At 40.1% G+C, this 11,742-nt stretch overlaps 1 protein-coding gene across 1 annotated transcript in view; it reads left to right on the forward strand.

The window, feature by feature from the left end:
• Positions 1-11,742, forward strand: part of LOC122549478 (lipoxygenase homology domain-containing protein 1-like) — a gene marked incomplete at its 5' end in the record, with an annotated part of 196,978 nt that overhangs the window by 122,099 nt on the left and 63,137 nt on the right. Inside the window, 2 exons of the mRNA XM_043689337.1 lie at positions 1,626-1,774; positions 10,389-10,653. Coding sequence (XP_043545272.1) covers positions 1,626-1,774; positions 10,389-10,653 — 414 coding nt within the window. The remainder of the gene's footprint in view (positions 1-1,625; positions 1,775-10,388; positions 10,654-11,742) is intronic.

An 11,742-nucleotide genomic window follows, 5' to 3' on the forward strand; every position in this document is an offset into this window, starting at 1 on the left:
TGTGCATGTGAAAGTGTGTGTGTGTGTAGTGCAATGGTGATCACCTGTAATGTGACATGAACCCAAGGTCCCGGTTGAGGCCCTCCCTATGGGTACCGAACTTAGCTATCAGCCTCTGCTCAGCCACTTTCCTCTGCTGCCTGTCCCGAAGTCCACCTTGGAGGATGGTCACCCGAAGTTCCGAGGCTGAATGTCCTGGACCTCTGAAGTGTTCCCCAACTGGGAGGGAACCCTCCTGTCTGTTGATTGTTGTGCGGTGCCCATTCATCCGTTGTCGTACATCAGGTCATAGACAGAGAACACAGGGGGCTAACACCTTCAACACATTATCTAGCTATCACCATTGTTAACAGCTAACCCGAGAATGCAACTTTAAAAAAAAGGGTTTTGTGATTTACACATGAAAGAAGTGAAACTATCACTGTATTCTAACAGATGAAAGGCTTAACAGACAATCAATTCTTCAATGTATAATTTCAGTTACATCACACTGCAAATTTTTGCTATAAATTCTGTGTTACGATCGTGCCCTCCACAATCACCTGATGAATGAGCGTCGCTCCGAAAGCTAGTGTGCTTCCAATTAAACCTGTTGGACTATAACCTGGTGTTGTGTGATTTTTAATTTTGTACACCCCAGTCCAACACCGGCATCTCCGAATCGTGAGATAACTAGTGCTGCTCCTTCAGCTCTCTCCTTTTGCCTTGTCTTTCAAGGAAGCAAAGAAGAGATTTGTAAGAAGGATAATACAATGAGAGCATTTGATCAATATGAGGTGGGAGACATGATGTTACATAAAGATGAGGGCGAGTGTCAGTAGTAGCCAGAACAATGAAGATATGAGAAAGTGCTGAGACAAGAGAAGGCCGAATGTATTTTGGGATAAAATGCAAGATAAAATGGTATGTGGAATAACTTTTACAGTAGGCTTGAGAAGTCAGGCTGAGACACTTTGGAAAATACACACAAGGAATTAGTTGGATATACTTTTGCTGAGATCTTCCTTTCCTGCTGTGTTAATTGAACTTGTATTGTTTTCCGCAGTGCGAAACAACATTCCTGCTACTTGTCTCTTGTGCCACTACAAATTGCTCCTTTCTATTGTCCTAAATCCTCATGGCCCCAAGCATTTCCTAAGTACTTGGAAACCTTGCTTAATATTGTAGCTGTGTTAAAAACTATGAATGAATGCAGTTCACAAGTTTTTTAATGCAAATATTAGATTTCATGCAAATATGAAAATTAAAAAACAAACCCCTGGTACAGTTTCCTGTGAAACCAAGCCCCAAACTGAAGGACAACACTTCTGTTGTCAGTCTTTCACCAGGAATCATCTGTGCTTTTAGCTATTTCTTCAAAGCATGATTCCGGATGGCTTGTGTAGTGACAAGTATGCTAATGAGCTCTCTGGCATGAGTTGTCATTGTTAATGTTGGTGCAGAGACTGCCATATTTATTAACCATAATTGCCAATTACATTTTTCGAGAAAATTATAACCCAATGTTTGTTGTTTCTGGGTATCACTGAAGTTATTGCTTTAGAGTAATTCATTTTTATTTTCTTTCACATTTGTCAATGTATTGGAAGAAACAGGAATGGACTAACTCTTGCAACTATTTGTAGATACCTTGTATTCGGTTCAAGTGTTCACTGGGGACTTTCCTGCAGCAAGCACTGATGCAGATGTTTTCGTTATGATCGTTGGTGAGCATGGAGATACTTGCAAAAGAAGACTTGGGCATCCTAATGCTAAACCTTTTGAAAAACATCAGGTGAGCATCATGTTTATAATAATCCTGTAAATAAAGCTTCATTTAGCTTATAGTTTTAATATCTGTACTAAATAAGTTAATTGTTCTATGGTGAAGCATGCAGCTGGTTTTATAACAAGACCTTTCTGTTACACATATAGTAATACAGAAAACTGATTTGATAAACAACATCAGTATTTCATAAGTGATCATAGCCTGGACATTGTTCGCAATCATCTCGGCATGAATTGACATTATATTCTTTATATATGTGTTTTAAAAATGTTACATTGTATTATGAACTACAACAAAATTCTTGATGCCTGATATGTGTATATTTTGCATTTACAATGTTGTTGAATTTTAGTGTTCAGAAAGTTTATAATATTAGGTGCTATATTTACAGGATGGAGTACATTTCTGAAAAAAAAGACAGCTCATGAATGTAATACTGAAAACAAAAAAAAAATCCAATTGTGGGCAGTGTAGCAACTGAGAAGTTACAAGTTTTCCACAGCCTAATACCTGCTTCAAAAAGTCCAGTTCAGCATGTGGTAATTAACTCTTCACTTTAACTCCTAGATAGAGAGGTCAGAATTGCACACAAAGGTCAGAAATAGCCTCCTAAATGTCAGTGATTGTCAGTGCTGAACTGTCCACATATGTAGAGAATTTATGCTGAAATTCTGCCATAAAGAATGTCAGAAGTGAGGCACAAAGTAAGATATAGTGACATGATTCTGTTAATTCCAAATGTAGTTATATAAACCTGAGAATCTGTCACTCTAATTTATGCTACTGTGAGGCCATGATGAATTATAAATGTTAGATGCCGAAATGTTCACGATGAATTGCTGCAGTTCAATTTGTTGTTATTTGAAGACTCATTTCTTTGAATAGGTCTTATGACAATAGATTTTGTTCTTTATTTCGTCTAACTTCTTTCTTTTGGACATTGTGAGGACTTCTTTGGGAATCTAAAAGGAAGGAGGATGTATTTTAACTTTTTCAACGTTCTCCTCCAGCACCTAAAATATATGTGGGCTATTCCTGAGTCTGGATCATCACCAGCTGTGATAGTGGTTGCCATGTGATCCCCATGAAGCCCAGTTCTTGCAAATACTTTTGTCAGCTTCCGTGAGGAATGTGTCTTTGATGGAATGGCAGTTTCTGATATGGTGATGAAATATTTACTGTGTTTGAATCTGCATGTCAGAATTACCTTACATGTCTTAAATGGGCTCCATCTCCGGTTTGAAATTGAATAGTTAAATGAGCTTCCTTTCAACAGTGTCCTAGTTGAGAAATGGTCTGGGGGTTCTCTACTGCAAAACCACTTTTATAATCAGGTTTAAAAACAGCTTCTTCCTGGCTGTTATCAGACCTATGAATGGATCTCCTGTGTATTAGCATTGATATTTCTCTGCACCTTGTCTGTAACAGCAACAATATATTCTCCATTCTGTTCTATCACCCTGGTATATTCATGTCAGGTATGATTTGGCTGGTTAGCATGCAAAACAAGATTTTTCACTGTATCTCAATACATGTGACAATGATAATCAAATCAAATTAGACAGGAGTTTGCAGGTGTTGATTGGAGTTGTTTGCAATCAAAGGGACCTCTGGCAAGTGGGAGGCCTTAAAGATGAGATAGCTAGAGGTCAAGGTCTATATGTTCCTGTGAAGGTGAAGGGTAAAGTTGGCAGAAATAGGGAACCTTGGATGACAAGAAATATTGAGGCTTTGACCAGAAAAAAGAAAGAGGCATGGCTCAGGTTCAGGCAGCTGGGATCAAGGGATTCCCTGGAGGTATAGAGGGAGATGGCCTTGGTTGAGAATCGAAAGGTGCACTTTAAGTACATTAATGGAAAAAAGAATAACTAGAGAGAGAATAGGGCCCCTCAAGGACCAAAGTGGACATGTATATGGAGAACTGCAGGAGATGGGTGAAGTTCTCAATGACTATTTCTCCACTGTGTTTACCATGGAGAAAAACATGAAGACTTAGAAACTTGGGGAAGTTAGTGGTGATATCTTGGGGACAGTCCATATCACAGTAGAGGAGGTGTTGGATGTATTAGAATCTATGAAGGTGAATAAATCTCTTTGTCCTGATCAGACATATTCAAGAACACTGCAAGAGGCTAGAGAAGAAATTGTGGGGGCCCAGAATGATATTTTTGCATCATCAGTAGCTGCAGAGGAAGTCCCAGAAGACTAGAGGGTAGAGAATGTTGTGCCATTAATCAAAAAGGGCTGCAAAGGAAAGCCTTGGAACTATAGACCAGTAAGCTTAACATTTGTGGTGGGTAAGTTAATTGAAAAGATTCCCATAGAATCCCTAGAGGGATAAGATGCATTTGGAAACACAAGGTTTGATTAGGAGTCTTCAGCATGGTTTTGTGAGTGGAGATCATGCCTCACAAACTTATTAGATTTCTTTGATGAAGTGACCAGGAAGGTTGACGTAGTCTATATGGATTTCAGTGAGGCCTTTGATAAGGTTCCACATGATAGGCTGCTCTGGAAGGTTAGATTGCATGGAATCCATCACAGGGTGAGCTGGCAAATTGGATACACAATTAGCTTGATGGTAGGAAGCAGAGGGTAATATTGGAAGGATACTTGTCAGATTGGACGCCTATGACTAGTGGAGTGCCTCAGGGTCAGTTTTTTTTGTTATCTATATCAATAATTTGGATGAGAATGTACAAGGCATGTTTAGTAAGTTTTCAGATGACATTAAAATAGGCGGTATCATGGACAGTGAGGAAGATTATCAGAAATTGCAGCAGGATCTTGATCAGATGGGGAAGTGGGCTGAGATGTGGCAAATGGAGTTTCATATAGATAAGTGTGAGGCCTTACATTTTGGAAAGTCAAATCAAGGCTGTGGGCCTTGTAGTGGAACAGAGAGACCTTAGAGTTCAGGTGCACGGTTCTCTGAAAGTGGAGTCACAGGTAGGCAGGGCAGTGAAGGAGGCTTTTGGCACACTGGCCTTCATCAGTCAGGGCATTAAGTATAGAAGTTGGGAAGTTATGTTGCAATTGTATGGTGAGGCCACGTTTGGAGTATTATGTTTAGTTTTAGTCACCTTGTTATAGGAAGGAGATGGAAATGTGTTGCTGGAAAAGCGCAGCAGGTCATTAATCAAAAAGGGCTGCAAAGGAAAGCCTTGGAACTATAGACCAGTAAGCTTAACATTTGTGGTGGGTAAGTTAATTGAAAAGATTCCCATAGAATCCCTAGAGGGATAAGATGCATTTGGAAACACAAGGTTTGATTAGGAGTCTTCAGCATGGTTTTGTGAGTGGAGATCATGCCTCACAAACTTATTGCAACATACAATTGCAACATAACTTCCCAACTTCTATACTTAATGCCCTGACTGATGAAGGTCAGTGTGCCAAAAGCCTCCTTCACTGCCCTGCCTACCTGTGACTCCACTTTCAGAGAACCGTGCAAATTATTGATATAGATAACAAAAAAAACTGACCCTGAGGCACTCCACTAGTATAGTATAGGAAGGATGCTATTAAACTGGAAAGAGTGCAGAAGAAATTTACTATGATGTTGCCTGGACTCAATATAGGGAGAGATTGAACAAACTAGGGCTTTTTTATTTACAGCATAAGAGACTGAGGGGACTTTACAGAGGTGTATGAGATCATGAGAGGATAGTGTGAATGCACACGTCTTTTTCATAGGGTTAGGGAATCGAGGACTAGAGGGCATTAATTTAAGGTTAAAGGGGTAAGAATAAAAGGGAACCTGAAGGGCAACTTTTTTACTCAGAGGGAAGTATGCATATGGAATGAGCTGCCAATGGACGTGGTTGAAGTGGGTACACTAACAACATTTAAAGGCATTTGGACAATTACATGGGTAGGAAAGGATTAGAAGGATATAGACCAAGTGCAGGGAAATGGGGTTGACATGGATGGACATTTTGGTCAGTATTGACCAATTTGTGCCAAATGACTTATGTCCATGCTCTAGGACTCTATGACTCTAAATAACACCTCAATGTTAAGAAAGGGCACATCGGAGCCACCCTGCTAAATATTGGCGATCTTGATTAAATCAGTTGTCACTGCATATCATGCAAATTCATGGAAAACTTTAAGCTTGTTATTCTTGGACTTGAAAAGTATCCTGTACATCTCAGAGTAATATCCCAATAGTTTGAACAGAAGTTGAAGCTCGATATTTTGGGCTGTTACTATTTAGTAGCAAAATGAGTGGTATTTGCCACCAACAGGATGCTGTCTTCTACCTATCACATAAATGAGTAATGTTGCACATGAATTTCACACCTGGTGTGACATCAGGCATGTAGGCCATAGAACAGAGAACAATACAGCGCAGAACAGCCCTTCATCCCTCGATGTTGTGCCAACCTGTGAACTATTCTCAGCACATCCCCCTACATTATCCCAAAATCATCCATGTGCTTATCTAAGGATTGTTGAAATCTCCCTAATGTGGCTGAGTTGACTACATTAGCAGGTAGAATATTCCATGCCCTTACCACCCTCTGCATAAAGAACCTGCCTCTGACATCTGTCTTAAATCTATCACCCCTCAATTTGTAGTTATGCCCTCTTGTACAAGCTGATGTCATCATCCGAGGAAAAAGACTTTCACTGTCTACCCTATCTAATCCTCTGATCATCTTGTATGTCTCTATCAAATCCCCTCTTAGTCTTCTTCTTTCCAATGAGAACAGACCCAAGTCTCTCAGCCTTTCCTCATAAGACATTCCCTCCAGAGCAGGCAACATCCTGGTTAATCTCCTCTGCACCTTTTCCAATGCTTCCACATCCTTCCCGAAATATGGTGACCAGAACTGTACACAATATTCCAAGTGTGGCTGCTCCAGCATTTTGTATAGTTGCAGCATGACATTGCAGCTCCGGAACTCAATCCCTCTACGAATGAAACCTAACACACCGTATGCCTTCTTAACAGCACTATCCACCTGGGTGGCAACTCTCAGGGATCTATGTACATGGACTACAAGATCCCTCTGTACATCCACACTACCAAGAATCTTTCCGTTGACCCGGTACTCTGCCTTCCTGTTATTCTTCCCAAAGTGCATCACCTCACATTTAGCTACATTGAACTCCATTTGCCACCTCTCAGCTGAATTCTGCAGTTTATCCAAGTCTCCCTGTAACCTGTAACATTCTTCCAAACTGTCCACTACTCCACCAACTTTAGTGTCGTCTGCAAATTTACTCATCCATCCACCTATGCCTGCGTCTAAGTCATTTATAAAAATGACAGTGGTCCCAAAACAGATCATTGTGGCACACCACTAGTAACCGGACTGCAGACTGAATATTTTCCATCAACCACAACTCTTTCAGAAAGCCAGTTTCTAATCCAAATTGCTAAATCACCCTCAATTCCATACCTCTGTATTTTCTCCAACATCCTACCATGTAGAACCTTATCCTAAAGATTGGAGGATGGCATCAAACAGCAACTTTCCTTGTCTGTTCACACAAACAAAGTTCTGACAGAACATTGAAAACCTGCAGCACAGTGTCTAACTTTAGATATCATTCAACAATGAAACAGCATTTTCTGGATAATCCCAAATATATGAGGATTTAAGTTGATGACCAATTTAGGATGTCAGTTGGGCTTGAAGAGGGTCACACTTGCATGGACTTGATTTCTACATATCAAATGGGGGCAGCACGGTGGCTCAGTGGTTAGCACTGCTGTCTCACAGCACCAGGGACCTGGGTTCAATTCCAGCCTCGGGTGACTGTGTGGAGTTTGCACACTCTCCCCGTGTCTGCATGGGTTTTCTCCGGGTACTCCGGTTTCCTCCCACAATCCAAAGATGTGCCGGTCAGGTGAATTGGCCATGCTAAATTGCCCATAGTAATAGGTGCATTAGTAGAGAGTAGGGGAATGGGTCTGGGTTGGTTACTCTTCGGAGGGTCTGTGTCGACTTATTGGGATGAAGGGCCTGTTTCCACACTGTAGGGAATCTAATCTAACCAAATAGACAGTGCCATGTTCTTTGTCAAGAGTGTGGTGCTGGAAAAGCACAGCAGGTCAGGCAGTATCCGAGGAGCAGGAAAATCGATGCTTCTGGTAAAAGCCTTTCATCAGGAAGCCCTTCATTCCTGATGAAGGGCGTTTGCCCGAAACATCAATTTTCCTGCTCCTCGGATACTGCAAGATCTGCTGTGCTTTTCCAGCACCACACTCTTGACTCTAATCTCCAGAATCTGCAGTACTCACTTCTACCTAAGTGCCTTGTTCTTTGCAGAGATGAATATGTATTATGTTTGTTTCAACTCAACAAAATAGGTGACAACCACTCACTGGTTTGTGTCTCAGGGCAACATCTTGACCAATTGGAGTCAACCTGCCTGGTTTAAAATTTTAAAATTCTTTGCAGTTAACTCTCAATCAGCATTTAATGGGTGCATTCTCCATAGCAAAGCCTCTACTGATCAGAGTCTGTTTGCACTCTTCTTTCATGCAGTTAGTTTTTCCCATGAATCTGTATTCCTTTGAAACACCTTGATGAATACAAGTCAAAAAACTTGGACAAAATCTGTCTTTTATCAGTAATGCCAAAGGATAAAATACCAGACACACATGTTTCTTTAACTGATGGTTAACAGAATAAGATTTGTAAATAGCAAGGACTGAAATTAGTAGAGATTGAATATTATTTTTTAGTACAATAGGGGATGGTCATTGTTGCTCCATGAAATGTTTTACGCTTCACAAATGGTAAAAATGATCTGTCTACAAGATTCTTCTGTCACACACCTGACTACTTTGCCGCGACCAGATCCTTCCCTTATCTGGTCAACTCAAATATTCTTTCTCAGATCTAGTTTAAGATCATGTTTTGTTTGAAAATATTGCTGTTTCAATTATTGCTGTGAAAATTCCAATCGATTTTATACATAATTGTAGCTGACAGGAATGTTGCCCTGTAAGAAGAAGAAGAAAATGTAATCATCTCATTTGCATTGTCCCTAAGGGGTTAGAAAAGCAGTAACAATCTCAAATAATACCTGAAGTAAGTCCATAGAGGCCAGCATCCCGTCACCTTATTTCCACATGCACAGTACTTGACACTAGTCCAGTTTCCTCAGAGTCAGGTCTCAGAGTGAATAGAACCTCTAACACTCTCTATATCTGTAAGATAGGACTCCCTGGTTGGGTCTATTACACTGGTCCAATCAGGGAGAACTCACATTCTGTGAGGTCCACCTGAGTGACTTTGTTACAATCACTACAGTACCTAAGCTGAATCATGGAAATGACACAATTCAATATCCTCACTTCCATTAAAATTTCCATTTTGAAACTCTGGGAATGGGGCACAACAAATCTATATCTAAATTTAGGAGTGCATGGTGGCACAGTAGTTCGCACTGCTGCCTCACAATGCCAGGGACCTGGGTTTGATTCCAGCCTTAGGTGACTGCTTGCAAATCCTCCCCATGCCTGCATGGTTTCCTCCAAGTGCTCAAGTTTCCTCCTACAGTCCAGTGAAGTGCAAGTTGGGTGGATTGGCCATGCTAATTTGCCCCATAGTTTTCAGGGATGTGTAGGCCAAGTTGGTTAAATATGGTAAATGAGGGGTTATGGGAATAGGGTGCGATTCTTTTTGATGTGTTGGCTTCTGTCTGCACTGTAGGGATTCTATGAAATGCTTTAAACCGTTAATAAAGAAAGGGGCCTGATGAGAGGTGGTGTCATATGTCTGGGCTTGTTTTGTAAATTTTAAGAAAGTAGGTATTAAGTTACAACATATTACTTTGGAGCTAAAGAGCAGAACCTGAACGCCCAAAAACAAGTCAGTAAGATTGCAAAAATTCTGGAAAAGAGACACACTTGCCTCAAACTCACCTTCATCTAATGTTTAAAAAAGGAAAGTCAAATGATATTCACAAACCTGCTGGTGAGAAATGGGTTAGTTAGTTATTATTAATGTTATTAGTTAATTTTATGATGGGCAAGCTTTAGTTTTTACAGTCAATCTATTTTAATTACATGAAACCATGCTTCCTGGACCTTGGGATATTCAGCAGCTTAAAGTAGGTGCTGAAACCAAAAGGTGCCTTAACAGTACTGCTTATGGAAATGTTTCCTCCACGACCAAACAAGCAGTCCATGTTTCATCTCTCGACCAATGTGTTAAGACAGGCGAAGTAAAGCAGACAATAAGGTGTCACAACACTTAGTAAAATTATATTGAAGGAATTAAACATATACATTTATAGTTGCTGCACTCCTAATCAAACATCATGATCAAAGACAGAGTTGATGACTTGAGTTTTGCGACATTTGACTATTTCATCAGGAATTAACTAATATTCCCAATTACCTGCTTTAACTTCCAAATGATAATCAGGAAACTGGTATAAAACACATGACCAGCTCTGATCTTTCAACAATGTTACAACATCTGTAACAAAATTCTCAGTGCAAACATTTTTCCTTCACGTCAGTGTTTGTGGCTATTCATATACAACAGTGCAATTACTTTAAAATTGCTGTAAACTTTGAATTATGAGAATTTTATGACTCAACATAGTTCATCTAAAAAAAATCTTGTATTTTCTTCATTCTTTTTGCTAGGTTAGCAATTTTCACATACAAGCTGTAGACCTGGGTATTCCAACAGAGGTTCATGTTGGCCACAATGCTACTGGATATGGGGCTGGCTGGTATCTCGGTGCAATCACAGTGATGGAACCAACTGAGAATAAAGGAACCAATGAATATGTATTTCCATGTGAACAATGGCTAGACAGTGAAGTTGCTGATAGACAAACTAAACGGATATTAAAGCTCCTTGGAAAGGTCAGCAACGAAAGCAAAATGCTGACAGAAAGTCTTCAGGGTATGATGTCAGTTAAGTTTTCTACTCTAAATGTAGTGTTTAGAGTGTTTAGGGAAAGAATAAGAAAGCAGAATTTGTATAAGTTCTCCTGTACAACATGACTAACTTTGTGTTATTAACAAAATATGTCTCGGTCAAAGTTGATTTAATTCTGAATGCAATTTCCTTCCATTTCTCATATAATATCAGTTTTATGGTTCACATATGATATTGAATAGTTATTGTTTATAATTATGCCTACTTATATTTTTACAGTTCTCTAGTTATCTTTGTAGTACTCACTATTGCCTTGACAGTGAGAGTAAGTAGATAACCCTGCTTGAAAGCCTTTGAGCACTGTGCTAATGAATTGAGTCAGATACGTGGATGTACAAGAACAGGCTGAGTTCTCTCCCTGTTCCTGATGAAGGGCTTATGCCTGAAATGTCGATTCTCCTGACTTGCTTGCTTTTCCAGCACCACACTCTCGACTCTGGTCTCCAGCATCTGCAGTCCTCACTTTCTCTCCCTGTTCAGTTACTCTCCCTGCAGGAAACTAAATTGTCAGCAGTAAAGCATTCTCTTCAATAGCCAAATTAAAACCATGAAAAATTTGATTATTGAGAATAGGCCAGAATCCATTTATGAAGATTTTGTTAGCTTAATACTGCAGCACAGATATAGCATATTCAGAATTAACCTTATGAAATATATTGCATTTTAATTTATATTGGGCTCAAGTGCGTATACTTCAACGCAAGGAGTATCAGAAATAAGGTGGGTGAACTTAAGGTGTGGATCGGTACCTGGGACTACGATGTTGTGGCCATCACGGAAACGTGGATAGATGTGGGACAGGAATGGCTGTTGGAGGTTCCTGGTTACAGGTGTTTCAGTAAGATTAGGGAGGGTGGGAAAAAAGGAGGGGGGGTGGCATTGCTAATTAGAAATGCAGAAAGGAAGTTTGAGGGGGATCTGCCTCTGGAGGTAGTATGGGCTGAAGTCAGAAATAGGAAAGGTGCAGTCACCTTGTTGGGTGTCTACTATAGGCCCCCCAATAGCAGCAGAGATGTGGAGAAACAGATGGGGAAACAGATTGTGGAAAGGTGC

This window comes from Chiloscyllium plagiosum, chromosome 4 (assembly GCF_004010195.1).
Source record: "Chiloscyllium plagiosum isolate BGI_BamShark_2017 chromosome 4, ASM401019v2, whole genome shotgun sequence".
NCBI classification, from domain to species: Eukaryota; Metazoa; Chordata; class Chondrichthyes; order Orectolobiformes; family Hemiscylliidae; genus Chiloscyllium; species Chiloscyllium plagiosum.